The sequence below is a fragment of the Sclerotinia sclerotiorum genome, genomic scaffold, assembly GCF_000146945.2.
Source record: "Sclerotinia sclerotiorum 1980 UF-70 scaffold_3 genomic scaffold, whole genome shotgun sequence".
NCBI lineage: Eukaryota > Fungi > Ascomycota > Leotiomycetes > Helotiales > Sclerotiniaceae > Sclerotinia > Sclerotinia sclerotiorum.
The window spans coordinates 380,899-407,421 of NW_001820833.1; the positions used below are offsets into that span (position 1 = coordinate 380,899).

The window sequence follows — 26,523 nt, forward strand, 5'->3', positions numbered from 1 at the left end:
GTATAGTTATATCTTCCAAAAATCTAAAGTCTGCGTTTTAAATACAACCAAAAGCACATCAAAAACAACACGAAAAAGAATTCCTTAACTGACCGGAAACAACATACACGAAGCGAAAGGAAACGGAAAACGAACTTCTGAGTACCACACCTTTACGATCCCTTGTTTTATGTAATTTCTCCATGAGGATCTACAACATTTGAAGGACTTCCTTAGACTATGAGAGCAGGATCCTACCCATACTTCAAACGGTGAGTAGCAAAAATCTAATACTCCCTGTGCTTTTTGTGGTTACCTGTTGTATTCACCGTAGCAGCGGCCATTCTAATTCTCCTCGTTAAGCAGGACTTACATCAATAAACAGTACAATAAAAGAACCAAAGGCATATAAGATCCCGTGATACGAAGCATCGAGGAGTAAATGGCCACATTCACTTGTAAGATCTTAGTAATGTCTTGCTACTTCCTTTGCCAATGCTGAAGCCTGGTACCGCTCCTAGCAAACATTCATTCTTCCCAAAATATTTGAACGCTATTAGCTATAAATATCCATCGCAACCTGAAGAAGGAGAATTTCTACAGACATTGACCCTAGGCATCATATGATAACATATCTTATCCGTTGTCGCCGGAAAGAGATTGTTCGGCCACAGATGAGTATTGATTAGATTGCGAATGTCCCCTTGATGGTTGGCGGGAAGTATATGATGACGATGAGATTTTTGAACCAAACTTTGTCCTATAATTCCCATTGCCACACACATTGGTTTGGAGCTAGGTGAACCTAGGGAACCGCTCCGGGTCAAACGTCTGAATAATGATGACCGATTATAACCATTTGAGGCAGTAAAGCATGTTTGAATAGTCCCTAAAGGGTTATTTCCTAATAACATTCTTTCTGGAGGAGATGATGCTTCTTCGTTTTTATCAGCACTCTGCATGACTGAAAATCTCCACACCATTAGTTTACTTTCAATGGTAATATGTCCCATGCTGTAGTTCCAAATCCTTGTTGTACCTTCAGTAATAGCCTGCATAACCAAAGGGCCGTAATGTACACCCAATAAAGGTGACTGCGCACAGAAGGAAGGGACAAGTGAGAAATTAATTGCGTACAAACAACTGCTTATTGTTTCAGATGTGCAACAAAAGCATCCGCTATTGCCTAGTTTTATCAGAGGAAACTTCCCGACATCCCTGAGGAATCCCCGAATCATATGTTCAACAAAACTATTCATTTTGTTAGAGATTCTCAAATCAGACGCAGAAAGAAGACATGTCCCTGTCGTCGTTATCCGAAGGAAAACCCCTCTGTCTACCAAATTAAGTGCGCGACAGGTCTATTTATTGCGGAGAAGAATTCTTAACTCACACACGCGATAAATTTGATGCTGTTGTTACACAGAGAAATATTCCTCCTACAATCAGGCATGGAAAGAAAATAACCTTTTACCATTTCCTTGATGGATCAAGGGAATTACCTCTAGATGCTCAACAAAATATGTGATACATCAATCATCGACAAAATACGCGATCAAGTTCTCTCAGCAATAAGTTCCAAGACCTCAAACCCAGAGCTTATGGTGATGGAATTGGTACGGCGGGTAGAACATTCGGCGTGATGGTCAGTTTATATCTCCATATATCTCGTAATCACTATTCGCCCTAATATGTTGTTTTGATAGAAGGAGAAGTGGATTGAGATCGATGGACGAAACAAAATTGACTAGGTGGTGAGGATTTACGAAAGGTATGGCAAAAGTTAGTACAAAGATCCACACTAGGCTGAATTTGGTTAACCACGAAAATGCTGTACTTGCACTTGGTTAACCAGTAGGCCTTAAAACCTCATGCTCAGTGTGCCCAGTGATGTCTTCTGGGGAGCTTATCTACTGTAGACTTCATATTCAATTCCCGGTGAGCTTGCGGTGAGCTTGCGGTAAGCTTCTACTTTCGGACATAAAGTACAGTGAGTTACAGTGAGACACACCCAGCTAACGATCTTCATTGATGCCAAAAAGCCAAGAGCCAAGATGCGGAGGGAACTACAAATAGCATCCTTCTGCACAGCAATCCATCTACAAGAATATTTCCTTCCCATGGAATTTTATATCTTTTCTTGAACTGCAAAATTTAAATAGTAGTATCATGGTTTTTGCTTATCGTTTTTCATTTCTTTATCCTTTATCCAATAACCAAGTTCTTGGTTTCCTAAGCAGGGATCTATTCTTTCAGACCTTGTACTCCGCAAACCATGGCTTTTAGCGACGTCATAAGATCTGGCCATCTGCAGGGCAACGGGAGATTGACACCAAACCTTCTCTTTCAAGAAAAATAACATATTCTCATATGCGCGATAGACTTTTCTAAAATTAAAATTAAAATATACTTTCTAATCAACTATTATTTCTTCAATATGCTTATATAGAACTTTCATCCGCCATCTTATTTATGGCTTCCTATTAATCCTCTCGTACTCTTCGCACAATGAACGATCCAGGTCTTGATGAACCTATCTCCAACGATGCCGATGATGTAGAGAATCAGCATTGTGATGAACGAGATGAAACTAAGGAAGATGAAGATGCCTTCCTCAACCCAGGGTACGTAAAGAGAAAGTCCTGCAGATATTGCTATTAATTTAGAATGGCGCACTTTACTAAATCATTCCTCTAGCCGGTGGTGGTTTGCTAGCACCGCATTTCCTCTCATAGCCGGCACATTTGGACCCATGGCTTCAGCATTCAGTATTTGTGCATTAGTTGTACGTTGGAGGGTATCGATACCACCAGGGGGAGTAGAAGAGCATGGAATTTACATCAACGACCCAAAATGGTATGCGCATCGTACACTTTTGTGGAAATTATGTTAACTCTGGATCAGGTTGATTGGTATAAATGCAGCTCAACTAGCAATAGCACTCATTTCGAATCTATTCCTACTTTTAAATATGGCAGAAAGAGTTCGGTTCTCGATTGCACAACCTATTACGATTATAGGCTGGTACCTATCATCTTTTACACTAGTTGCATTGACAGCTTGTGCTTCTGGGCCGTTGATACTCCAACCACTTCCTGCTCACGCCTATACACAGGCATTCTATTATGCGATATTTTCTGCAGGTCTTTATTTCTTGGTGGCTAGTTTAATGACGATTACAGTATATGGAGCACATAAAGGACATTATCCAAAGGAGTTTAAATTGACTATGAGTCAAAGAACTTTGATGTTACAAACGATCAGTTTTATAGTATATTTACTTGCAGGCGCGGCGGTATTTGCTCATATCGAATCGTGGCAATATCTTGATGCTGTTTATTGGTGTGATTTCACACTTTTAACAGTTGGTATTGGAGATTATGCACCAATGACACATTTAGGAAGAAGTCTCTTATTTCCTTTCGCAATCGGTGGTATTATCATTTTGGGTTTGGTTATTGGCTCGATTCGATCATTGGTATTGGACCGTGGGAAGGTTAAACTAGGAGCAAGAATGGTTGAAAAAGAACGAAGACGTATTTTAAAGCGAACCCAGAAGAAAAATATCGCACTGTTGAAGCCTGTCGAAACAGTGGAGTCCGAATCAAACAACACCCTTGTCAATAATGATGGTCATACGGAAAGAGAAAGACGTCAACAAGAATTCGAATTAATGAGACAAATTCAAGAAGAGGCAGCTACCAAACGTCGTTGGACTTCTTTAATCATTTCTGGAACTACATGGTTTATACTTTGGTTTGTTGGTGCAGCAATATTTCGAGCTACGGAGTATACACAAAATTGGAGTTATTTCGAATCCCTTTACTTTTCTTACACCTCTCTTTTAACCATCGGATATGGTGATTATTATCCACAATCCAATTCCGGCAAACCTTTTTTTGTTTTCTGGTCTCTTCTTGCCGTTCCATCTCTCACAATACTCATCAGCAATATGGGCGACACAATCATCAAGGGGATTCGTGATTTTACTCTTTGGATAGGAAATTCTACTATTTTACCTGGTGAAAAAGGAGTGCGGCATTCTCTTAAAGAGACGATAAATAAGTTGACATTTGGAAAGCTTTTTGAAGTTTCCGAATTACCTCCCGGTATTGAAGGAGCAGCAATCGATCCCAATGCCGATAAAGCTACTGGACATGAGTCCGCAAAAAATGATCCGGAATCAGCAGCTCAGCGTGTTCAAAATGAAAGCGCAGACATCGAAACCAAAAGCGCAAGAAAACAAGCAGAGGAAAATGATAGGCTACCTGACAATCGTCATGATTATCATTGTCTACTCATCAAGGAAATTGGGAAAGTGATGAAACATCTCAATAGTTCCCCACCGAGAAAATACACTTTCGATGAATGGGCATGGTATCTCAAACTAATAGGAGATGATGAGAGCGAAGCTGGTAATCATAGGAAAGCGGTGAGAAAACCGGAGAATAGGACAGAGTTAGGGGGTGCGAAGGGGGGAGGTGAGGATTTGGGGGAGAAGTGGAGCTGGGTGGGGAATAGGAGTCCGTTGATGGGGAATAAGGAGGAGAGTGAGTGGGTTTTGGAGAGGTTGTGTAGGACGTTGGAGAGGGAGTTGGAGGGGGTGAGGAGGGAGGATATGGAGGGGTGTGGGGAAAGAGAGAGAAATGCTGTGATGGGGAGGGGAAAGGATAGTGAGAATGGAGAGAGATAAATCTGGAGATTGATTGGTAAACTACGGATTGTAATTTTGGTTTGCATGATATGGCGTTGGTGGAGCACGATACCACGTTTGATTCTGTTGCGTCTTACTTGGGACTTTTAAGAATACTAGCGTAGTAGCGCTTGAATTTGGGATACCCATTGTGCATTTCATATTTTGAGGCGGTTGGTGTCTATTTTTATATATAAGAAAAAGAACAAAAGGAAAAGATAACGAAATCTAAATACCCTCTTTCAACCTTGGCGAGTGAGTGTACAATTTCAAATCTACTTTCATAGCCTTCCAGATACTTAATCTTCTTAGACAATCAATCTTCTAAATTTAAGTCTTGAGTTTTGTAATTATTTCTCTAATCTTATACTCTATTCGAGTATTATTCCTTTATTATTACTTTTATTATTTCGATCTTGATTGAGAAACAAAGAATATAATTGAAAGAGATAAAAAAGTGGAATTTGATATTTATATTAAAAACAACAAAAGAAAAAAATATATAAATATAAAAAAAAATATGAAAGAAAGAAAATAAAAAAAATTATAGGATATGTTAAAAGGAATGACCTTACACAGGGAATAGTGGGAAGCTGATAGGGCAGAACTGAGGCTATATTGGTCTTGTATATGAATCACTTATTATCTAAGTTCTACAGAAGTGCGAAGCTCTCCTACAGAGAGCTTCTCAATCTAGTCCTAATAGGACTAGTGCCCTGCGCACGTGCTGCGCAGGAACCATTCACTTTAACATTAATAAATCTATATTCTGAATTTTAGAAAATTATATTTATAAATAAAAATATTATAAAAGTCGATTTTTGTCATTTTTGATGAGGAAAAGTGGCCGGAATTAGAGGTGGCTGGAAAGTAGGGTACTAGACTTATACCTTAGTGTTGTGAATTCTGAGTTCTTTGCTTTGAGGTTGGGGGGTTTGAAGAGGAGGGGTTTTATATGCAGTGAGGTGTATATACTTGGGTAGATGGATGCGCTAGGAGTTGTGGTGAATACGTATTTGTGTAATGATATAATATGAAAAGGTATCGTGTATCGAGTATCGAGGAGAGAGGGGTGAATTAGATAAGTGGATAGTGAATAGTGCTATGTTCTTAAAACAAATTATCAAATAGTTCTTGTCGGAGTCTTTTGGGAGAAGAGAAGGGAAGAGGAATTGAAAAGTTTGTTATATAAGTCTTTATTTTAATTATAATTCAGTTCTTCTTGGTTAATTCCTTTAGTGGATTAAAAGGCGACAATTCCAGGAATACTCGGGTTAGAGATGTTCTTTTGGATAATAACATTTAGATGGCTAGTTGATTCTTTGCTAAACATGATGATTAAAATATAGGAACTAATGTTGCGGGTGATTGTGTAGTGCTATCATTTGTAGTGATATTTTGATATTATCATTACTCATATCATCATTGTCACTTTCTAATCCATCTCTCTCGGCGTATTGCACACCACATTAATTATAGTTATAGATTAATAATCTTATTCAACAAAATCGAAATTCAAAATAATAAATAACTTGTCTTTTAGAAATACTAGTTAGTTATTTCCCTTTGGTAGGTATGATCGACTATGCTGTGCACTTTACAGTTTTAGAGATGAATTCGAGGGGTAATTTTATATATAAGAGATCTGGATGGATGAGGTAATTAGAGGGGTATTGAATGGATTTTTGGGTTATGAATTCACTTATATCCCTACACTAGGGGTGTAGATAAGAAGAAGACCTTACACGCTCAGTTAGTTATTCATTTCCGAAACTGAAATCTTGTTCAATTCATGGTTTAACAGCATATAGAACTCTATCTTCAGTACTTTATCATGTGTAACAACTCAAAAGCTGATAAATGTAAATATCAATCGAATGGTTTCTCCATTCTCTGTTTTTAGAATATCATACAATCGAATGTCGATGTTGGATAGTTGCACAGAGATTTTTGGAAAAGTGATTAGCGTGCTTGTTATCATCTGATTGCTATTGTCTTTTGTCATCTATGTAATTCATGTCGTCTTTTTATCCTTAGTATTATCATTCTCATATCTAGACTGTTATGTTAATTGTATTTTTGCATCTTTCCACTGCTTGTATCGAGCTGATCGCGTAGCTTACTAGACTGTGAATCTATATAGGAACTCAACACACTGATCCTTAGGAATCATTGTTATAGAAGTCTCATAGTTTTTCGATTAGCTTTGGAAATAAGAAAGACAGGTTTAAGTAATCTTAAGTTTGGATTTGTTTCTGTTGACCTCCTGGGATCTTGGCAGCATATGCATATATATTGCATGATGCATATAAGGAGCAAACAAAACTCAACTTTTAATTCATTCTTTCCTTTTTGGTATACTGTTTGTTTGCTTTCAATATTTTGATTTCAAAGCACTTTAATTCCGAAGGCTGAATACCCAACCTGATTCCTTCATTTTTTGAATATATACTCGCAGCTTAACTGCTTAGCTAGAGAATCAATCAATTCAATCTGATGCTCTTTCTGGTCTCAAGAAACCCAATAACAATTGATAGTAAATCATCTCGAAATTCGACAATAAAAAAATTCAAAAAGTGGGTGAACGACAACAATAATGCATATCTAGGACGAAACACCGAAGACTACCGGCTCATGCATCTACAACATACCTGCCCTAGGACATGATACTCTCGGTCACTCAAGAGCAGACACTTCCTGGTCTTCTTATTCGATTCTGGGGTTTCATGCGCTATTTCTACGGAGACTCTTTGGTCCCAGCATCCTTTAAATAGCACAATATTAATAATCCACAATTTATTCATCACTCTACCTATTCCCCGAATCACAAGATTCATATGCATAATCCGCTCATAACCCGCTTACACCCCCTCCCTTTGAATCCCTCCCCTAAAACCCACCCCGCCAAAAATCACCCAAACTTCCTACTACAACCACCTAATCCCTAAGTACCTCAGAAATCACTCATCCTTTAATAAATCCAAAATTAGAGATACTAAGAGCGTTTTTGATAACACAATATCTTACTAACTTTACAGCTTATCTTCTTTCAAAAGAGATTTCTCTCCCAGAATTTATATCTAGCTGGCTATAACTCTTTTCCCTCCATGGAGGAGAGGAAGCCGGGCTAGAACTATTATAGCTAAGCATTAGAGATGATTCGTGGGATAATTGATAGTAGATATTGCTCTATGATGGTGAAAATGATATAGTGGTAGCGATAGTAGTGAGGAATGTAAACAGTGGATATTGAACGACATATACGAGAATAATTAAAGAAGGATTTCGAGAATATGCATCCAGGACTACTTGGTATCTCTTCCTCAAAGAAAAAATATGAAATATTAGCCGAATCTTTTCCCTCTTGACGCATAGATTTGAAATCCATCACGACATTTCCGGAATAAGATATTACTCATAATATCATATATTTGTATTTATATTTACTGCACTTCAAATGGAGCTATAATCTAATAATTCCATGATTCTAGTACCCTAGTACTCTAGTACTCCGACAAAATATATATCCATACCCATCCTTACATCCAACCTATAAACAATTCATGACCATATCCCATATACACACTGTTAATCCTCGCAGTCTTCCTCTTTTTTTAACGCACTACCTCTGTTTATGTCTATACATACCCCTCAACCCCACAAACGCAACAACTCTATAGATCGCCCCCAATGCTAAAAGCATCAACATATCCTGTTGAAAATGACCTAATCGATATCCTACCGCATCCTTTGCCGTTTCGATATCATATAGATACTCCATGGGACTAATATTCTGCGTAAAATATCCTTCGGCCAACCATGTACCTGGACTTGCTCTCCAGAGCCATGCCATATGCCAACCCCTGACTTTCTTTAGACTGGGCGACATACCATTGAGGACACCAACGATGAGAGATGACATGACTGCTAGAAGGGGCCCATCTTCTCGACGAGTAATCATGCTGACGCAGGATGCGAGACCGTATATACACCAGAAATAAAGGAGGTTAGCCGCGAAAATGTCAATCCAGCTGATTATTGGAGTTGTCATTAAAGCGAAGAAAACTGTGAAGTGGAAGTTTGCAAGAACCATACGAGGAATGGTCGAGATGACTTTTCCGACATAGTAAGCGAAGCGATTATGTCCAGCGGCAGCTTCTCTCCAGTAAACCAATTTTTCCTCACCAAAGACTTTTACTCCTGGTGCGGATGCTGTGAGACCAATAGCGAGACCAACGAGAAGTGCCATTTGGGGAACTGAGCTGTAATCAATTGAAGAAGAGAGCATCTCATATGGTTCGATGAATATACCACGGAAATTATCACCCTTCTGGTTGAGTTCTGCGAGACCGATCAAGAAACCTGAAATGGCGCCGACACCAAGCTCGAAGAAAAAGGATGATTTCATACGATATTGTTGAAGCACAGAACGTTGAAAACAGAACCAAATTTGTCGATACCAGTATGTACCACGAGATTTGATTGTTGAAGCAAGAGCGTTTGATTCGGCCACTGAAACACCAGGACCTTTGACATCCTTGAATGGGTCTTCGGGATGATTTTGCCAATGTTCGATAAGAGGTTGGATACTAGCATCTCCAACAGGTTTGTAAAGACGTCCTTCACCGGCAATGATATCACCCATGACATCAGAAGGATTTCCATGTTCGGGGAATTTGAAACCAAGACTTTCGAAGTGGGGCTTTACACCTACTTGAGGTCCTAGGTAAATCATTCGTCCGGCACCGAGAAGTACGAGACTGTCAAGAGACTCAAAAATTTCTTGGCGTGGTTGATGAATAATAGTTACAATTGTCATACCAAGTCGCGAGAGAGCTTTGAGTGTTTTCATGATAGAATTGGCAGCTGTGGCGTCTAGACCGGAAGTAGGTTCGTCAAGGAAAAGAGCCCTAGCAATAATGTAAGTCAAGAGATGGCAGATCTCTTGGAGTGAAAACTTACATAGGTGCAGCTGCTAACTCCATACCAATACTAACTCTTTTTCTTTGACCACCTGAAATGACAGGAGCAGCAGTACTACCTACCAAAGAATCTTTTACGTGGGAAAGCTGAAGACAAGCAAGTAAAACATCAACATGGTGCTGAATTTCGCCCTCCTTCCATGTGCATGGTAATCTGATTCGAGCAGAATGAAGGATATTTTCCCGAACAGTAAGCTCAGGTAGAACGATATCGTCTTGGGGAACATATCCAATGATTTTCTTGTACCTGTAACTGTTAGCTCGTTTCGAGATTTCTGGCAGATAAACCATTAACTTACTTTGAGATGTCACCAGCAACTCCATTGACTTTGGTAACTCCTCCAGTATTTTTCGTTTTACCCATAAGCACATTTACAAAGGTAGCTATTACTCGTTAGCTTGGAGGTGAAGAGGAGGGGAAAGTTTATTAGTGTTACATTTTCCAGCTCCTGAAGCACCCATTACTCCCCACAAACTCCCAGCATCAATCAAACCTGAAACTTGTGAGAGAATTGGTTTCTTTGCCTTTGGTGGATGAAATTTCAAATCCTCGAATTCGAATGATAATCCAAATTTAGATCCTCCAAAGCATTTCGACAAAGATTGCACAAATAATTGCAAATCAGTGTTCATGACTTGCTCTTCTCCCGCATCTTCACCGTCATATGCAAATTCGTCATCCATGTTACCCAACTCCTCGAATCCTGTAGGTCTCCTTTGAAGATTCATGATCCTCTCTTCCATAGCAATATCACTTTGCTCTCGCGCTAATTGTAGTTGCTCGTCATGGATTTGAGAATATTCTTTTCCTCGAAACATGCCAGGTTTTGTGTATGTGGTCCTATTCGATCTCTTCTCCTTCGAGCTATTCTTAACCCTACTACTGAATTTCCTCTTCAAAGTTATGCCAAGTGCCACAAGCACCATAAACACATCCACAATTATCAAGACAGCCAAAGGAGTAACGTTCATATCTCTGATACTTTTCTCCGGGCATCTCGAGCCAATTGCACATTTGGTTGCTTCATATGATCCTTGGCGACAATAAGATCCCTTGGGACATGGTATTTGTTCTTTTCCTCCCGGAGGACAAAAATATCCGGCTTCACAGATTGAGGGCTCGAAAGTTCCCATGGTTGGTATACATGATCCTCCTGCTAACCTCAATGCTTGACAAACAGGGTTTGGAGGACAGTATTGTGGAAGAAATGTAGCATTATTATTGGGACCTACGAAGGGAAATGGCATTAGTTCTTTCATGTACCAATCAGGCATGCTAAATTTGTTCTTTTACTCACAGTAAAAACCCTTTGGACATCCAATATCTTTCCACGAAGTTGCATTCTGAATAGTTACTGGTTGCCCACCAGATAAACAGGTTGAATTTGTCGTTGGCCCCACCATCGTTACTATGCCATACAAACTTTGATCTCTTGCTAAAGGTGCAACTAAAAAGATATCAAAAACAAAATAAGGAAAATTTCATCTTGTCTGGATGTAGATGAGGATTATACTTATTGTCTACCCATCTCCCCTGCTCACTTCCAAGGACCTTTACGTGAACAGTGAGATCGAAGGCTGTGGTTAAGACTCTATATTGGTTTCCAGAACCCAAGCCCCGTTTACATATCTTCTACGCCGCGTATCCACAGGCGGATCCATTTATATCTCCTATTCTGGCTGGCTGAATACAGGAGGTAATAACGGTTATCGAATTGTAGATCCGTGCACAATGTTGTAGGTAAGGTCTTACATAGGCTGTGAAAGAAATGTAACCTTACGAATGGCCGTATCGGAATAAGCCAGCCATTGGAGACTGTTTGTTACCTTGGGCAAACAAACCAACAAAACAAACATCAAAAAACGTTGGTGTTGTGTATGATCTCCACCCATGAACACCCTGAAGCTTGTTTAGCTCGACCGTAGCTTAAATGACGGAACACGTGACCAACTTCATCCACATGGGTCCCCACCACAATGCCATCTTTTTTTCCAAATTTTGATGATAAAGTTCAACAAACTCCTATCTACTATTTTGTATTTAGTACATTCACGCTATAAAGGGTTCAACGGGCAGACTCTTTACTTTTACTTTCCTCCTATATTTTGAGACCTGTTTCACGCACTTCGTACAGGAAGGTTACTTTCCAAAGGTGTCCAATGCAATCATATTACCCCTGGTTAGCGAAGCTTACTTATCCTGTAAGGCAATCCACGTTGTCCTACAAGCCCCGTAAGGCTTAACTTTTTAGGGGTATTTTTGGAATCCTGCGACCAGGTTCAAAATAACAACACCGCCTCCCCAGAATTCGAGGTGATTTCGATTTCACGATAGGTGGGGAGGAGAATGAATACAGTCAACACGACAGCACAGGTTTATGATGGGAATACCGTCAAATGCCTAGAGAACGTCCCACTAAAGACGATGATCCTCCAATCCTTCGAGAATCGTAGCCCAAAATAACTTATATCAAACCCCATTTCTCAAAGTTTAGTGATCCCACTCCTTAGCTTTAGCCCAGCGGCCCCAGCCTTTAAAATTCTGCCTTCGTTGCTACTCCACTAACTGCATGTCAGAAATACAGTTGTTCCCGCAGCACCGTTTAAAACTAGGATATTGCCAGTAGATAAAGTCTAAATGAATCTCTCGCTTCTTTTTGTGTATACATGGCGTATAAATTTATCGTAAGAACGTACACTTAACCCCTTAAAGAAGAGATACGACTAAGGTTTAGAGCTCGGAGCCTTCAATTTCCCGAAGAACTTTACGACTAATCTGAGATATCGGAGTTTTACATATTCCAATACGAAACCGAAAAAACATTCGGATTTGAAAATTGCGAACCATTAACCTTATCGATGCTCTTCTTAAAGGGGTTTGGTGTTAGTTTTACTGGTGAATTTAGACGGTACACCGCTAATAACAATAATTACTTGGCGGCGCAAGAACAAGCGGCTTGCTTACCTTAACCTTACATAAAGAATACTTATTTTGGGATCTTCAACTACAAGATTCCACAGTACCCATTCTTTTATCCAACCATCCCACCCCTCTCCCATTATCATAATTGTCTAATTCTTCCATTCCAGGCAACAGCGAGATGTACAACGAAGAAATATTTTCTTCGGATCTGTCAGGGAATAAGGAACCAAAAATTATGAGATGTTCGACGCAGATCATTTGTTTCTCTTGAGCAGGACGGATCAAATCACGCCGTCTAATTCTTGTGAGGGACAGATGGCGGCTGAACGAAGGAGGGGAGAAGGAGAGAGTGAAAAGTAGATGTTGAGGGGAGGTGCTATTCATATGAAATTGGGATTCGTGAATACGCAAGGAAGCAGTGTGAGATATGGAGCGAGGAGGTAAAATTGATGTCGAAAAGATAGAAAATGGAAAGCAAAAGTTGTGCTTAGGAGGATTCCAATCTTCCATCAACCGACTGTCCCTCATTCTTTTGAGATTTGGCATTTCAAACATTTTCATAATTTTTTGTCAACATAATTCATGAAGATGCTGTGACGAGGTGTGTCGAAAGACATTGAAGTCAATGCCGGCCTTGCACGTATTCCAGAGTAACGAATCTCCATAATCGACGCAAGCATTATAGTCTTTTTTTTACCTACAAGAATAAATTCTGGCCAACAACCTTCCAGCATTTCCACTTCGAAATCACACAAGCATGTCTCCCGAGCTAATCACTCTAACAGATTAGGATATGATTGAAGTTTGATTCCAGCAATCGAGTAGCGATCACAAAAGCAAGGAGAGATCTGGTTGACCTTCCAAAACTATAATTTTTATACAAGTTCTTCAACCGTTCAAAGAAACCATCCCTACCCCCAGTTGCACCGGTATGCAACGAAAACCTGCTCTCAGCAACTCTTAAATTCAATATACCAACCCCAATAATACATCTACCCAGATCTTCCCTTTTTCCTCCTTTAGCTATATCTCGTTTCTCTACCTCTCGTTCTTCATATATCTCATGCTGTCCTCATTCAATCTAAAAGTCTCGTGTCTCGACATCTCCTTAACCCCATTCATTAACCTCCCAATCCGCGGTATCCCTTTACTCACCCAACACTAAAATACCAATTACATTAGCACCTTTTCCTCAACCCCTCAAAATCAAAACCCCCAAACAAAAAATCATTCCACTCACATGTCTATCCGCACCACCCTCTCTCCATTCAAATCCTCTCTTTGTATCGTCAACAAAAAACATCCAATAAATCCGACCACTCCTCAGATGGCTTCGGATTATTCAAATAAGTTAAGGTTTGTTCTACAGCATCCACTGAAAGAACGAATAGATCGATCAGAAGATAAAAGGAATTTAAGATGAGAGAAATCAGATTCCGGTTAGGATAGAAAAGTTTGGTTACGAAGTGTCAGATTACTTAGGTGGTGGGAGAGGTGGAGGAAGGAGAGGAGGAAACGGGTTCGAGAATACACTCCATCATTTCAACCCAGACACAAATCCATGTTTGGAGAATGGAACCAGTGGCACTGCGACACTCGTTGCAGTGATCCGTGGGAAGGTGAGTCTGAGGGTTTTATGAATCATCATTGAGTGGGTAGGGAGGCCGTTGATGAAGTTTGAGGTCCTAGAAAATTGTGGGTTAGTCATTGACCATCTTTTAATGATCACCAGCAATTCAAAACTAGTCAGAAGAAAAGACAGTGACCGAACTCATCCAGAGAAATGGAATCAAAAGAAGGTATATACGAAATCCCATATTTCACCGCCTACAAACACATCCCCCATGAAGCACAAATTCATGATCCGGTCAATGGCATTTCTCGTTCTAATTACTATTTTCGTATTATTAGCCCTTTTAAACCTTGATTTAATAACTACTCAATTTATACGCTCTCAGAACGATAGACCACTGCGCCACATACCTGGAATTTACACACCAGTAATAAGTGTCGTGTTATCATCATTTCATCACATCTCCCATCTTACATCCCATAACTCCCATCTTTCTAAATTCTTCCCATCTTTCTAAATTCTTCCTCTCTTACTCTCTTCTCTCTTACTTTCTTCCACAGCCCAATTCTCAATTCCAGTAATTAGCTAGACTCTTAATATATCAAGTATGATTACAAAATATTTAAAAGAATAGATGCGGTGCTCGCTAGTTGGTTTTTGATGGTCAGCTGCTATGTGTCCCTTGTGATAGACGTCTTTTGAGAGGTAAAAAGAATTTCATATGCTTACCAATATCTCGAGCTCGATGTGTTGGTGCTAATCAAATCCCTGCAGCATACATATCTACCATAAGTAAAAAGTATCAGTACAGCATGTCTACTGGAACATCTTCTTCCTTGTGTATACAAGTCGTCTGTTACTCAAGTTAGTCGAGGGAACTGGGAACTGGCAGAAAAAACGGAAATAGATGATGGCTTAAGCTTGTTGTTATAACCATATGTTAATTATCCACCCGCTAATAGTAAGTCTTACAAAATACAGATATATACTGTATTAATATATGAATATTTATAATATAAAGATATCCTATAAGACTACTTCATCAAAAACCCATAACCCTCTCTCATCTCTCACCAATACATCTATCTTCCAACCCCTCTCCCCTCCTTTACCAGGAATAAATAACTTTGCTCCAAACACAATTTACCATCTACTTCATTCACGATTCATATGTACTAAATTCATAACACTGTACAGGACTCAAAAGACCCGCGAGATTTCAAAGAGTAGATAACAAGATTGCAGTCTCCTTATACTAATTTATCGAGTTCATCAGATCTTTTCTCCTATGAAATATCTTATCCCCATATATATATTTAGTTAGCCATGTACGAGTATCAATTCATCAGCACCTTCTCAGAGTCTCAAAGATATTCCTGTTCCTTTAACTTGGATCTTGATGTTTATAATTGTAAGAATTGTCACATAAATAATAAAATTTCTGCTCAAACTCGATCATGTACGTCAAAATTCGTAGCTTCCTGTTTTCATCTCGTTCTTCTTGAGAACCCCATAGTTCCCCTCTTTTGCCCTTCGATCTCTAATCTCTACTTTCTACCCATCATATTTCAAGCCAAAATGACAACCCTAATTTTTTAAAATTCCCCTACCATCCTCTCCCCCTCTCTCTCTATACATAAATTATGCACCCCAAATCAACACCCCATCAAGCAATTCACAAATCACTAAGTCAATAAAACAAAAAAAACATCCTACCCTCCAACCACCCACCAACTCAAAAAAGAACCAATCTACCCAGCTAAAGAAGGACATTTACATCTATATCCACAACCATACACACCAACAAAAAAATCTAGCAAAACCAACCCTCTCAAGAATCAACTATAGATCAGATCAGATTTCGAATTAACTTTCTGTGCTGTGCTATGCTATACGATGCTATGCTATGCTGTGCTAAAAGTAAGATGTATATAACCATATATCTTCCGTTTGACTTGTATAAAGGAAGAACGTAGGGAGGCCCGGGAGGAGGGGATGGTTAAACTTTCAAGAGAATAGATTGTAGGTGGTAGGTAGGTATGTCGTAGGTAGGTATATGGGTAAATTGTAGACTAGGGGAATCAATGTTTGGTGAGAGTATGAAATTAGACAAGTTCGCAACCATTCACGTAATAAGAAACCATCCATGGCCACATCAGGATGTATTTACGGTATTGTAATCTTATATTGAAATCGGTTTGTCTTATGGGGTACATACTAGCCAAGCAAGTAAATACTATGACCTTCAAGGTTTGGTCATCCCACCCGAAACTCATCTCAACCCGCCCGTACCTGCCAATAAATAGTTGGTCGTCTTCTCTTCTTCCTCCCCTCTAATCCCCTCCTCCCTGCACCCCGAATTCAACCAAAAACGCCCACACTACCCATCTTTCTACCACCTTCCTAATATTACAGGAAATCCAAAAACTCCCGTTATTAATAGAACCTCACATTCAATTATTAGTACGCCATCCATCCAGATATCTTTCGCACCAAATTAAAAAAATCAAAACCCTACCCTCCCAATCCCTTTATGAACTGCAATAAGCTGTCATTTGATCATCAATCATTTCTCATCCTTACTCCATATGCATTAATCCACATGTACTCCCTCATAAAGTTAAAGCTTCGTACCACCCTCTCGATTATTATCGCTAAGACGTCTTCCGATTCCACTACCTCCAGAACTTGATCCAACACCTCCATTATCATCAAGGCTACCGCCACCTCCGCCACCACTAGTACCACCGTTGCCAAAGCTGCGTCGTTGACCTTCTCGTGTACGAACATTCAACAACCAACGAACATACATATTGATTGTACTCATAGTATTGCGAAGCTCAACAATTTGATCCTTCAATGGAATAGTTTCATTGAGAAGCATGACGCTTTGACGAGCTTCCATCTCGGCAATACTGGCAGTAAGAGCATTAATTCTGCTTTGTTGAGATTCGACGACGGAAAGGAGATAAGTGTTGGGTGTTTCGTAGGAATCATCAGAGATCGACAGCCCTGCGAGAGAAGGGGTGGTTGCATCGGTTCGGTCGAAATTTCCATTATCATTGAGGCAATGCTCAAGATGCTTGATCTTACGTTCAAGACGGTCAATCTTCTCATTCTTGACTTCATTCTCAGCCTTCATAATTGCTGCCCACGGACCCAATCTCCTGAGTTCGCATTTGTCCTTATGATCCTCAATATCCTTTCTCTTGCACTCGTGATCACATCCAAACTGTCTCCATTGGCATTGGACAATACCTTCTGGACATTGATCAATATGTTCAGCCTCCTTGATGCGTAAGAAATCCCCTCCACATTGACCACAATTGTCCTGACGGAAAGTGCACTTGAACTCGCAGTGATCTTCCATATCCCTCTCTTGTAAAATCTCCTCGCAGTATGGACAAGCAGAATCATAATGAAGACAGCCTTTTGGTTGATGGAGTCTCTTGACAAGTTGCTTACAATCCGGGTCCAAACATTCAATTTCAACTTCCTTGCAATGGATGGCGAGATGGTTACGAAGCTTAGATCGTTGAAGGTGGGTTTTGCAGCTTGGGCAAGCGATTAACAAATCATTGACTTGTTGAACAATAATTCTATTCGATTGACGTAGTGGATCATTACGAGAAATTGGATAACGGTCCATGGGACATTTCTCTGTAACAGCCAAGGCTTGAGTGATACAATCTCTGCAAAAGGTATGATCACAATAAATGGTGACAGGGTCGACGAGAGGGACGCGACAAATTGGACAAATGAGGTTTTGATCGGGCGGATTTACGTAGTCAACACTACGATAATCGATAGTATCCTTATCGCGACGATCTCGTTCTTCTTCTCCAATGACTTCCATAATCCCTCGGTCCAATAAAGTTGGACGACGGGAACGTGGATGATAGGAATTTTCGGGTGAGGAGTGTATGCTGGAGGCTGGAGTATTATTTGGTACGTGAAGAGCTGGTGGTGCAACTTCGCTTTGAGGTGGATAATAAGCAAAGCCAATGTGAGTTGTAGCAGGATCGTAACCTTCAAATATGAAGATATTATTTGGTGGAGTATTGGGACGAGAAATGTGTGAGACAGGTGTACCAGCTCCATTTGTTGGAGTGTTTGGTGGAGGCATGTTGACTCAGCTACCTATGGGGACCAGCAAGGAAATGGATCAATGGGGAACTGGAGATGCAGTTGTGTTAAACCTTAAAGTATTTTGAAGCCAGGAAGGAAGATCTCTTTAAATAAAAACAAAATGCTAATAGGTCGGTATTTTGATTTAAGATGACTACAATTCGAACCACGTGGATTTGGTATTGTGGGAAATATGGAAAGCAAAATAAAGTAAAGTATCAATTAATTGTTTTATTCTTTTGACCAGATTCGGGAAAAGAGATATATGTATCAAGGGAGGGGAAGAATATAAACTTGCAAGTGCAACGAGATTTTGTGAAAGAACCTAATACCATTCTCAAGCGACGTAGAGGGGGGTAACTTTGTCACAATAAGAGAAGTAGATAGTAGTTGTTGTGGTGGTGGTGATGGTGGTGATTATAGTTGTTGTTTGAAAGGATGGAATATCTTCAACTTTGCCTCCATTTCCCAAAAGGATCAAGCCCAAGATTGTGAGATTTGCATCTTTGGTCATAAGATTACGGTTATACGGCTGGTTTGGAAACTCACGTGACATTCACTTGCCTCGGTGGTGCGGAACCACGGTGACCTATCGGATCGGAAATACTATTCTATCGTCCTATCATGAGGAAGCTTTGGCTACCGTTTGATGTTTGAGACCAAAAGACAAGTAAATGTTGGCTTACCATTAAGCTGAGCATTACCTAGTTAAGTTATTGCGGTGGTTAATATTTTCGAGAATAATAATAACAATCGAATAATTCAATCAAAACCATCTTTTAATTTAATATTTGATATTTCAATACAGTTTCTTTTCCTTGATCTCAATTCACCTCCAACCAATCTGCGAGGCTTCAAGCTCTGGCATCATCATACTATTTAGTCCGCAATCATGGCGACTAATCCAAGTCAATACTTCCTACTTGCGGATCACATAAAATTATCATTGCTGGAAAGACAACGTGCTATCTCCTTGGATTTGGAACCTACATCTCAAGATGGTCATATTTCACGATCGTTGGAATCTTTACGTGAAGGCTTGGAGAATATAAGGAATGAAACGATACGATTGGAAGAAGCTGGGGAGACATCGTATGTTGGATTTATTTATTCCTATCAGAATAGCATATATGTTTGATTCTATTCTTTCAATTCGACCTTGAACTACATCTGCGCATCGCATAAGTTTTGCGCAGCACATATCTTCTTGCGCATAAACTAACAACTCTCCAGCCAATCCCTCACTCTCAAAGAAACCGAAAATACCCTTCGGTCTCAATATGACGATTTAGCATCCCAATTCCTAGGCCATCCAAACTCCAGTACCCCCTCAACACTCTCTCATCCCAATGACCCCTCCCTTTCGGACGACTTCGTCCGAGCGACCGAACGCCCACGAGTAGGATCCTCATCATCCTTCCTCAAGAAATCATTGCGCGACTCAACCGTCACACAATCATCCAAATCAGTCCGCTTCAGCGACTCACCCTCAATTCAAGAAGCCGACGATCCCTCTCGCGCAGCACTCTTCCCTTACCGCGATGACCCCACTTCCGGTCCACCCGATCAAAGCCATCTTGATAACCAACAAATTCACGCATATCATACTCGGGTTCTCGCCGAACAAGATGAAGCACTTGATAGGCTCGGAGAAAGTATTGGACGACAGAGAGAGCTCAGTATACAAATAGGCGACGAATTAGATGAACATGTACAGATGTTGGATGAGGTAGATAGAAATGTGGATCGACATCAGACTAGACTGAACAAAGCGCGAAAGCATCTAGGGACAGTAGCGAGGAAAGCAAAAGACAATATGCAAATGACTATCATTTTGATCTTGATCATTATACTAGTCTTGTTAATCATCATATTAAAGTAGATGTCGAGTATAAAGTGGATGTCGAGTAGAAAGAAGCGGGTATAGGGCAACTTAGCAAACACGATGATGGGCATAAAGCGCAGGGAATCGGAGTATGGAGTGCAAAGGAAAACAGAGGAAGATGGAAAGAGGCTTCTGTAGAATACTACTCATTTGGCTCCTTGAAATATTCATATTAATGGCTGGCTACATAGGTTCACTACAAGAGCAATTAGCATTTTGGAATGTCTTCAAATTTCTGGAGCTGGGGCGTTGATGGCTTTGTAAGATTTTGTTCTATTAGTACCTATATATACAAATATGTATACATACACATCTCACAATTCAAATCTCTTCATATCTTATATATGATGTTCATCTTACTTTTGATGTGTATCTGTACAGTACCAAGTTTCAAATGTAATTTATATATTCTCTTTATTATATATATTTCCTCCGTACATCAGATCCGCATATTTTTTATTTCCCCATCCCTCCTCCCCCTTTTCTCTCTCCATCTCCCCTCTCTTCATTATTTCCCCTTCTCAACATCTCCCTTCCCATAAGCTTTCAAGAAGTAAGGTTGTAATGCACTGAGAAATAAGCTAATTATTACACTATATTATCCCTTTCTGGTATGGTTTATTTATAAAAGAGAACATATGGTGCTGTTTAGATATTATGGTAAGATTACATTAGTATATTTAATGATATTTCTCTAGAAATAAAAGAAAGGTTGTGAGTATATCACATTATAACACAACACGTTACATCCAAACCGTCAGACATACACTCACAAAAACTCTCTCATATGTATAACATTTTTTCTTCTCTATGAATGGTTACATATGTAACAAAGTGCATATCATCACTCTCCTCAATATGCACATATTTCAGCACACTAGCAGTTTCTCGCCTCTCCCTCCTTCCCTCTATCTTCCCGTCCCCCATTTCCCCAACCCCTCCAGCGTTTCCCTCTGGCATATAAAAACCAGTAGACAATATCTAAGTTTGCATTGTATATGCAAATATATCATAATCCCTACCATCCATAGGTATGTATCCATATCTCCATTCCTAAAAACGCCCAATTGACAAATGAGAAAATTTAAAATCGAAACGCCGGTTTGATGCAGATCTCTCTTAATTTTAATAAAGGAAAGAAATGTGGTATGGTTGAAGAATCGTGGTATAAAAATGCTGTCCGATAACATTGGTGCCAAAAGGTGGAGGTTTGACAGGCAGTCATGGTGTGTTTGTATAGGAAGCAGAAACTAGAATGAAGTACAAACTGCAGAATACACTTCGTCATTGCCTTTGTCCCGAGTATCCAGGTTATTCTTGGACAGGGTTTTTGTAACTGTGTGACCGAGACCCTGCCAGAAGTCCTCAAACTGTTTCCTAGGAAATAATATGTAAAAACAAGAATGCGAGGTAAAACCCAAAAAGTAATATGGTCATATGTTGAACTTTTAATGCAAGTCCATGCTCTTCTTAGCTTGCTCGTAGACGACATATGTGATACTGACGGCAGGTACCACCTTGAATAAATTTGGTGCAAGACCCTTGTACAAGCCGCGGAAGCCCTCATTCTTAATAGTCTTCTGCGCAACATCCATCATACCAGTGTAAGTCGGAGGGTGCAGAACTGTGCCTTGAGCTTGTAACCGAGTGCGGAGGAGATTGATCGGATAGACTATGCTTGCACCGAACGCCCCAGAGAATGCACCAATAGCTCCTGTAACAAATGGCCCTGGTGTCGCATCCTCCGCACTATAGCCAAAGCGCGACATATTTCGGCGTGTCGTGTAAGCCTTCAAAGTTTCGAAAGTGGCGAGATCAATAGCCGAATAAGGAAACATGCCAACCAGACCCATTGTCAAACCTCTATATGCGCATCGTATCCCACCTTGTTTGTACATCTGTTTAGCGGTAGCGACGATTAGAGCGTTTCCGCGAAGGCCACCAGCAACAGTTTCGCATTGCATGCTAGAGATTAATGAGTTCATGATTTAAATTATATTTAAATGATAAGAGCAGGGGTGATATCTTACCGAAATTTCAAAGTATCAATCGGATAAACAACTAATCTGTAATCACGGTTTAGTAGTTGTATCATGTGACTCTATTGAAGTACTTACTGCGACATTATTCCAGCGAAACCACCCGCGACAAATTTTGAATAAGGGTTAATCTTCCTAGAGTTTCCATGCCCTTCTAATTGGGCCAGATGTTTCTTCGCAGCTTCAAATGAGCCGAATTTGATAGCACTTTCAGGCATAACTTTGATGACGTTCAAGCCATTACCTGTGTATTTGTTAGTTTCTAGCAAGAGTAAAAACAATGAGAAACATACCAGCAAATAAGCTGCGAATACCACCGGCATTCCAAAGCTCCTTGATAGCAAGTATTATGGGCTGTCCAGCCATTTTAGCGACTGCGGCCACATTTCCCTGCTTCGCGGCTTCGAGAGGCGCTCTCTTTGCAGAGACATTGGCGATAAGGTAAACTTTCAAGCGATCTATAGGGGCTGTTGCTGTACGGGAAAAGATCCCAGCAATAGCACCCGCCGCGAAGTAGCCTGGATCAGGTAATATCTCCGTCAGCCTTGATCTCTCTGATGGCTTCAACTTTTTAGAAACTTCCTGGGTCAGCTCTTGTCGATGACGTCCCCTCAGAACATTGGCCATCATTTCAGTTCTTGGATGAATTGGGTCTATGTCACGGCCATATTCATCATCAACAGGGTCAATAGCATTAAGTGCTTGTATTTCTGCCATGTCCATTTTTGCGGTTTTCTTGTTGGAGGATATGGGTGAAGGTGCTTCTCCTATATGAATTGTGGAAGCGCGCCCACGATGCGATTCTGCGATACTAAAAACTGCCCCGAAAAGAAGCTTAAGAAAATTTGTTTTGGTACCTAGGCCTTCCAGTGTGTCTTCTCGAATTGATGTATCGCCCTCGGCGTTCACAGATACTGCAGATTGATAATAAGATAGTACGGCCTTGAGAGGCTGGGTAGAAGCTGTAGCGGGTAGAAATAATAAGAAGTTTCTATAAATTATTGGTTAGGAATGATGCATCTCAGATGACTCGATTGATCTTGAAATTTTTAAACGCTACGGTACTGGGTGTTGTGTGTGGGTTTTGCTAGCTGTGCTAATGTTCACCCCGTCGCTCTTAGCGGGAGCCTAGCAACCATACAAAATTGAAGTAAACCTTAGGAAAAATCATCTGGCTGGATTCATTTACTCAATGCTGAATCATTCGCTCGATGTAGAAGAAATAACAGTACTAACCTCCATTCATCGAAGGTTATATATCCCTTGAAGTTAAGTTAGATATGATATTCATGGTAAGTCTCCAGAATGGTGATTCGGTACGAACATCGTTATTCATGTCAACCTCAGTAAAGAACAGGTCTAATTTGGGTTTTGAAATAGTAAGTCCTGCTTTCTTGAATGCAACTTGCAATTCATCTTTATCCAATCTGTTGTCATGGTCCTTATCAATGCCTTGGAAGAGGACGAACAACTCCTTTTCCGTTTTCTCGACAAATAATCGAAATTCTAGGCGGAAAACAGTAAGTAAGAGTTTCCGAAGCTGCGGATCAAGGGGCTGCTATGGGAAGAGAGATTGTATGGTCCATACCCTCATATTGGATAACTTCATCTCCATTTTTATCCATAGCCTTTACTACATCTCTGAGCAAATCACTGGCATCCTTTAAAGGGTGATCGATCCTCCGCAGCCCCTTTTGAAGCTCTTGCAGATTGATTTCGCCTCTCTGCTTTGTATCCAACTTTCTCCATAGTTGCTCAACCCTATCGTCGCGAGCGTTCTGGGTTTCTGATGCTTCTGGTAGCTTCATGATATCTTTTTTTATGTTGCGGTCGTGGGGTTATGATTTCGCAGTCATGTCGTAGTACTTGATCAATGAGTTGATCAAAAGTTGAGGATATATGGTTATCATCGATGCGAACGAGCGAACATATCCTTCTTCAACTTTCATAACATTATCACTCAAAGTTTCGGTGCGAAGTGAAAGCAGTACAGAGGTGAGGTTCAAATTTCAAGGCGCAAACTTCCAAGATTCAGCCAAAAGATTCGAGCTTGACCAATGGGGAATGCTTTATTGGTTGCATTGTACCACCGTAGTGGGGGCCAGGATTTCCAATGTCGATCTTTCAATTAGCGTCAGCCTTGTCACTTTCAGCCTCGGTACTTTTCATCATTGTCATCTTACCTCTTGGTGAACTGCACCATTACCCACAGGAAAGAAGTGTAGTGAACGGTTTTCATCCTACAATCACCTTGATATATTGAAGGCGAGGATTCCGAAATTTCTGCAGATGCAACCGAGCTTTGGGAGAATCCCATTCTCCTCACTCTTTGAACAACATTAAATTTGAAGTATTGGCGGTTCTGCTCTTAAGACTATTCGCGATGGCTGCCAATTACTGGGAGGTATTCTTCACAACAAGGTCCCATCCTTTGAACTAAAGTTAATCTATTACCTAGTCAACTCAAAGAAAACACTGGCAGTTCACCCGGGAGCAACTGGAGGATTTACGATCGAAGCTTGAAGATGAAGATCCAACCCTCGTACAGGGATACCCTCTGCCACCGCTGAGGCATCTGAGCATATATTTCAATCAACGTATGAAGCACGGCATATAAAGTCTTAAAGAATTAGACGGTTGATACTTGATACAGAAATGACTCGACTTGTAAAACGTCTCGGGGTGCGACAGCAAGTAATGGCCACAGCACAATTATACATCCGCCGATTTTACTCGAAGGTCGAAATTCGGAAAACGAATCCATATTTGGTTCTAGCAACAGCAGTATATTTGGCCTCCAAGATGGAAGAATCCCCGCATCATATCAGGCTTGTGGTTAGTGAAGGTAGAGGATTATGGCCTGGTATGTTCTCCTTTACCTTCAGTTGACATTGCCATCGCCAGAAATTCGCTGATGATAATAGAATATTTCAGCAATGATACTTCGAGGCTCGGAGAATGCGAGTTCTTTCTCATCTCCGAGATGAGTTCACAGATGATTGTTCATCATCCTTATAGGAGTTTAACTTCTCTACAAGGGATTTTCTCTCTAACAGCAGAAGAATCCAATCTTGCTTGGTCGATTGTAAATGACCATTACATGACCGATTTACCGCTCTTTTATGCACCCCATACTATTGCCATCATGGCCATTCTTCTAGCTCTTGTACTTCGACCAAATGCAACTGGAATTCAATCAGCTAGTAGTTCTTCAGCTACGAACATTGCGAGTGCCGCGCAAGCTGCATTAGCGGCCGCTGGTCAAGCGAAGAACGGGACCCCTGATAAACAAGGGGGGAGAACGAAAGTACAAAGATTCGCAACTTGGCTTGCAGAAAGTACTATTGACATTGAAGCAATCGTCGATTGCACGCAAGAAATGATTTCATTTTATGAGGCGCAAGAGCAATATAATGAAAAGCTTACTAGGGAACAGATCAATCGATTTATCAAAGCTCGAAACTTGGATAAATGAAGCTAGCGCCTTGAAAGACAATAGGAAAGAGCCCAAGTGGTAAAGCAAACTAGTGGCATGTTTCACAAATATCCGAGTTGAAGGAACTTGGAAAGGAAACGGGACTGGACAAAAGTTCACACCTGCCATATCATGAAGCTTCTCGGATATTGGAAGAGGAAAAGATGAACTCCCATCTTAGTGGCAAATTGGAAACAGAGGGATGTTGACCTTCCCCCACGAGAACTACACAAACCTCATTGAAAGGGTCATGTGTGACAAACATGGAGACAAGTAGCTTGGCCAAATTCAGCTACTACAAATGGCTAGGCAGACCCATTGACTCTATCAACAAAGTTGATCTAAAATTTTGCATCGCATCATACTCGCAGCTCCTCAAGTAAAATTCGAAACTTCACTCTACATCCCACTAGGCCAGTACATTCGCTAGATATATCTCAATTAGTTAACCTCAAGGATAGATCTACATGTCGTGAGGTTCTGACATAGCATATACTGGTCTCATGTTCGACACGTGTCTCTGCTTTTCGAGAGCAAATAATATGTTCTACGTGGATTGGATTTTGGAATTTTTGAAGTCATTCAAAATGGGTTTTGTGTGACGTGGCGGGAATGCTAGGTGATTGGCCTAGAGGTATTGGAGGCAGCGGAGACAATGAAATACAAGATCTTGGTGGACAATTTTGCAAGGCATTCGAAAAGGACTCTCGTCTTGTTTGTTGGAGAATGAGACTGCTTTTTGAGGACGTATGATTAAGTAAGGATTTGACTCGACGACATCATACCACGAACCTTCTCACTACGTCAAGACTCGTTTCACATACAGCTCCACTTCGAGACTCGGTT

General features: G+C 40.4%; 7 protein-coding genes across 7 annotated transcripts; 3 read left to right on the forward strand and 4 right to left on the reverse strand.

The window, feature by feature from the left end:
- Nucleotides 1-266: 266 nt before the first annotated feature.
- SS1G_02252 (predicted protein) lies at nucleotides 267-1,238 on the reverse strand (the record flags this gene model as incomplete). The annotated part of the gene is made up of 2 exons (XM_001595986.1): nucleotides 267-324; nucleotides 763-1,238. 2 exons carry the CDS (start codon nucleotides 1,236-1,238, stop codon nucleotides 267-269), a joined length of 534 nt encoding a protein of 177 aa, XP_001596036.1.
- A 1,249-nt stretch (nucleotides 1,239-2,487) lies between these two features.
- On the forward strand, nucleotides 2,488-4,672 carry SS1G_02253 (hypothetical protein; the record flags this gene model as incomplete). Its single annotated transcript, XM_001595987.1, has 3 exons — nucleotides 2,488-2,603; nucleotides 2,677-2,764; nucleotides 3,095-4,672. The coding sequence occupies 3 exons, from the start codon at nucleotides 2,488-2,490 to the stop codon at nucleotides 4,670-4,672; spliced, it is 1,782 nt and encodes a 593-aa protein (XP_001596037.1).
- A 3,305-nt stretch (nucleotides 4,673-7,977) lies between these two features.
- On the reverse strand, nucleotides 7,978-10,788 carry SS1G_02254 (hypothetical protein; the record flags this gene model as incomplete). The annotated part of the gene is made up of 5 exons (XM_001595988.1): nucleotides 7,978-7,994; nucleotides 8,321-9,582; nucleotides 9,635-9,901; nucleotides 9,954-10,038; nucleotides 10,131-10,788. 5 exons carry the CDS (start codon nucleotides 10,786-10,788, stop codon nucleotides 7,978-7,980), a joined length of 2,289 nt encoding a protein of 762 aa, XP_001596038.1.
- A 5,982-nt stretch (nucleotides 10,789-16,770) lies between these two features.
- On the reverse strand, nucleotides 16,771-18,276 carry SS1G_02255 (hypothetical protein; the record flags this gene model as incomplete). Its single annotated transcript, XM_001595989.1, has 1 exon — nucleotides 16,771-18,276. One exon carries the CDS (start codon nucleotides 18,274-18,276, stop codon nucleotides 16,771-16,773), a length of 1,506 nt encoding a protein of 501 aa, XP_001596039.1.
- Nucleotides 18,277-19,170: 894 nt separating this feature from the next.
- SS1G_02256 (hypothetical protein) lies at nucleotides 19,171-20,160 on the forward strand (the record flags this gene model as incomplete). The annotated part of the gene is made up of 2 exons (XM_001595990.1): nucleotides 19,171-19,370; nucleotides 19,512-20,160. The coding sequence occupies 2 exons, from the start codon at nucleotides 19,171-19,173 to the stop codon at nucleotides 20,158-20,160; spliced, it is 849 nt and encodes a 282-aa protein (XP_001596040.1).
- Nucleotides 20,161-21,611: 1,451 nt separating this feature from the next.
- SS1G_02257 (hypothetical protein) lies at nucleotides 21,612-24,010 on the reverse strand (the record flags this gene model as incomplete). The annotated part of the gene is made up of 6 exons (XM_001595991.1): nucleotides 21,612-22,128; nucleotides 22,281-22,446; nucleotides 22,496-23,193; nucleotides 23,439-23,464; nucleotides 23,527-23,708; nucleotides 23,791-24,010. The coding sequence occupies 6 exons, from the start codon at nucleotides 24,008-24,010 to the stop codon at nucleotides 21,612-21,614; spliced, it is 1,809 nt and encodes a 602-aa protein (XP_001596041.1).
- Nucleotides 24,011-24,857: 847 nt separating this feature from the next.
- SS1G_02258 (hypothetical protein) lies at nucleotides 24,858-25,677 on the forward strand (the record flags this gene model as incomplete). Its single annotated transcript, XM_001595992.1, has 2 exons — nucleotides 24,858-25,065; nucleotides 25,265-25,677. The coding sequence occupies 2 exons, from the start codon at nucleotides 24,858-24,860 to the stop codon at nucleotides 25,675-25,677; spliced, it is 621 nt and encodes a 206-aa protein (XP_001596042.1).
- Between the last annotated feature and the right edge of the window lie 846 nt (nucleotides 25,678-26,523).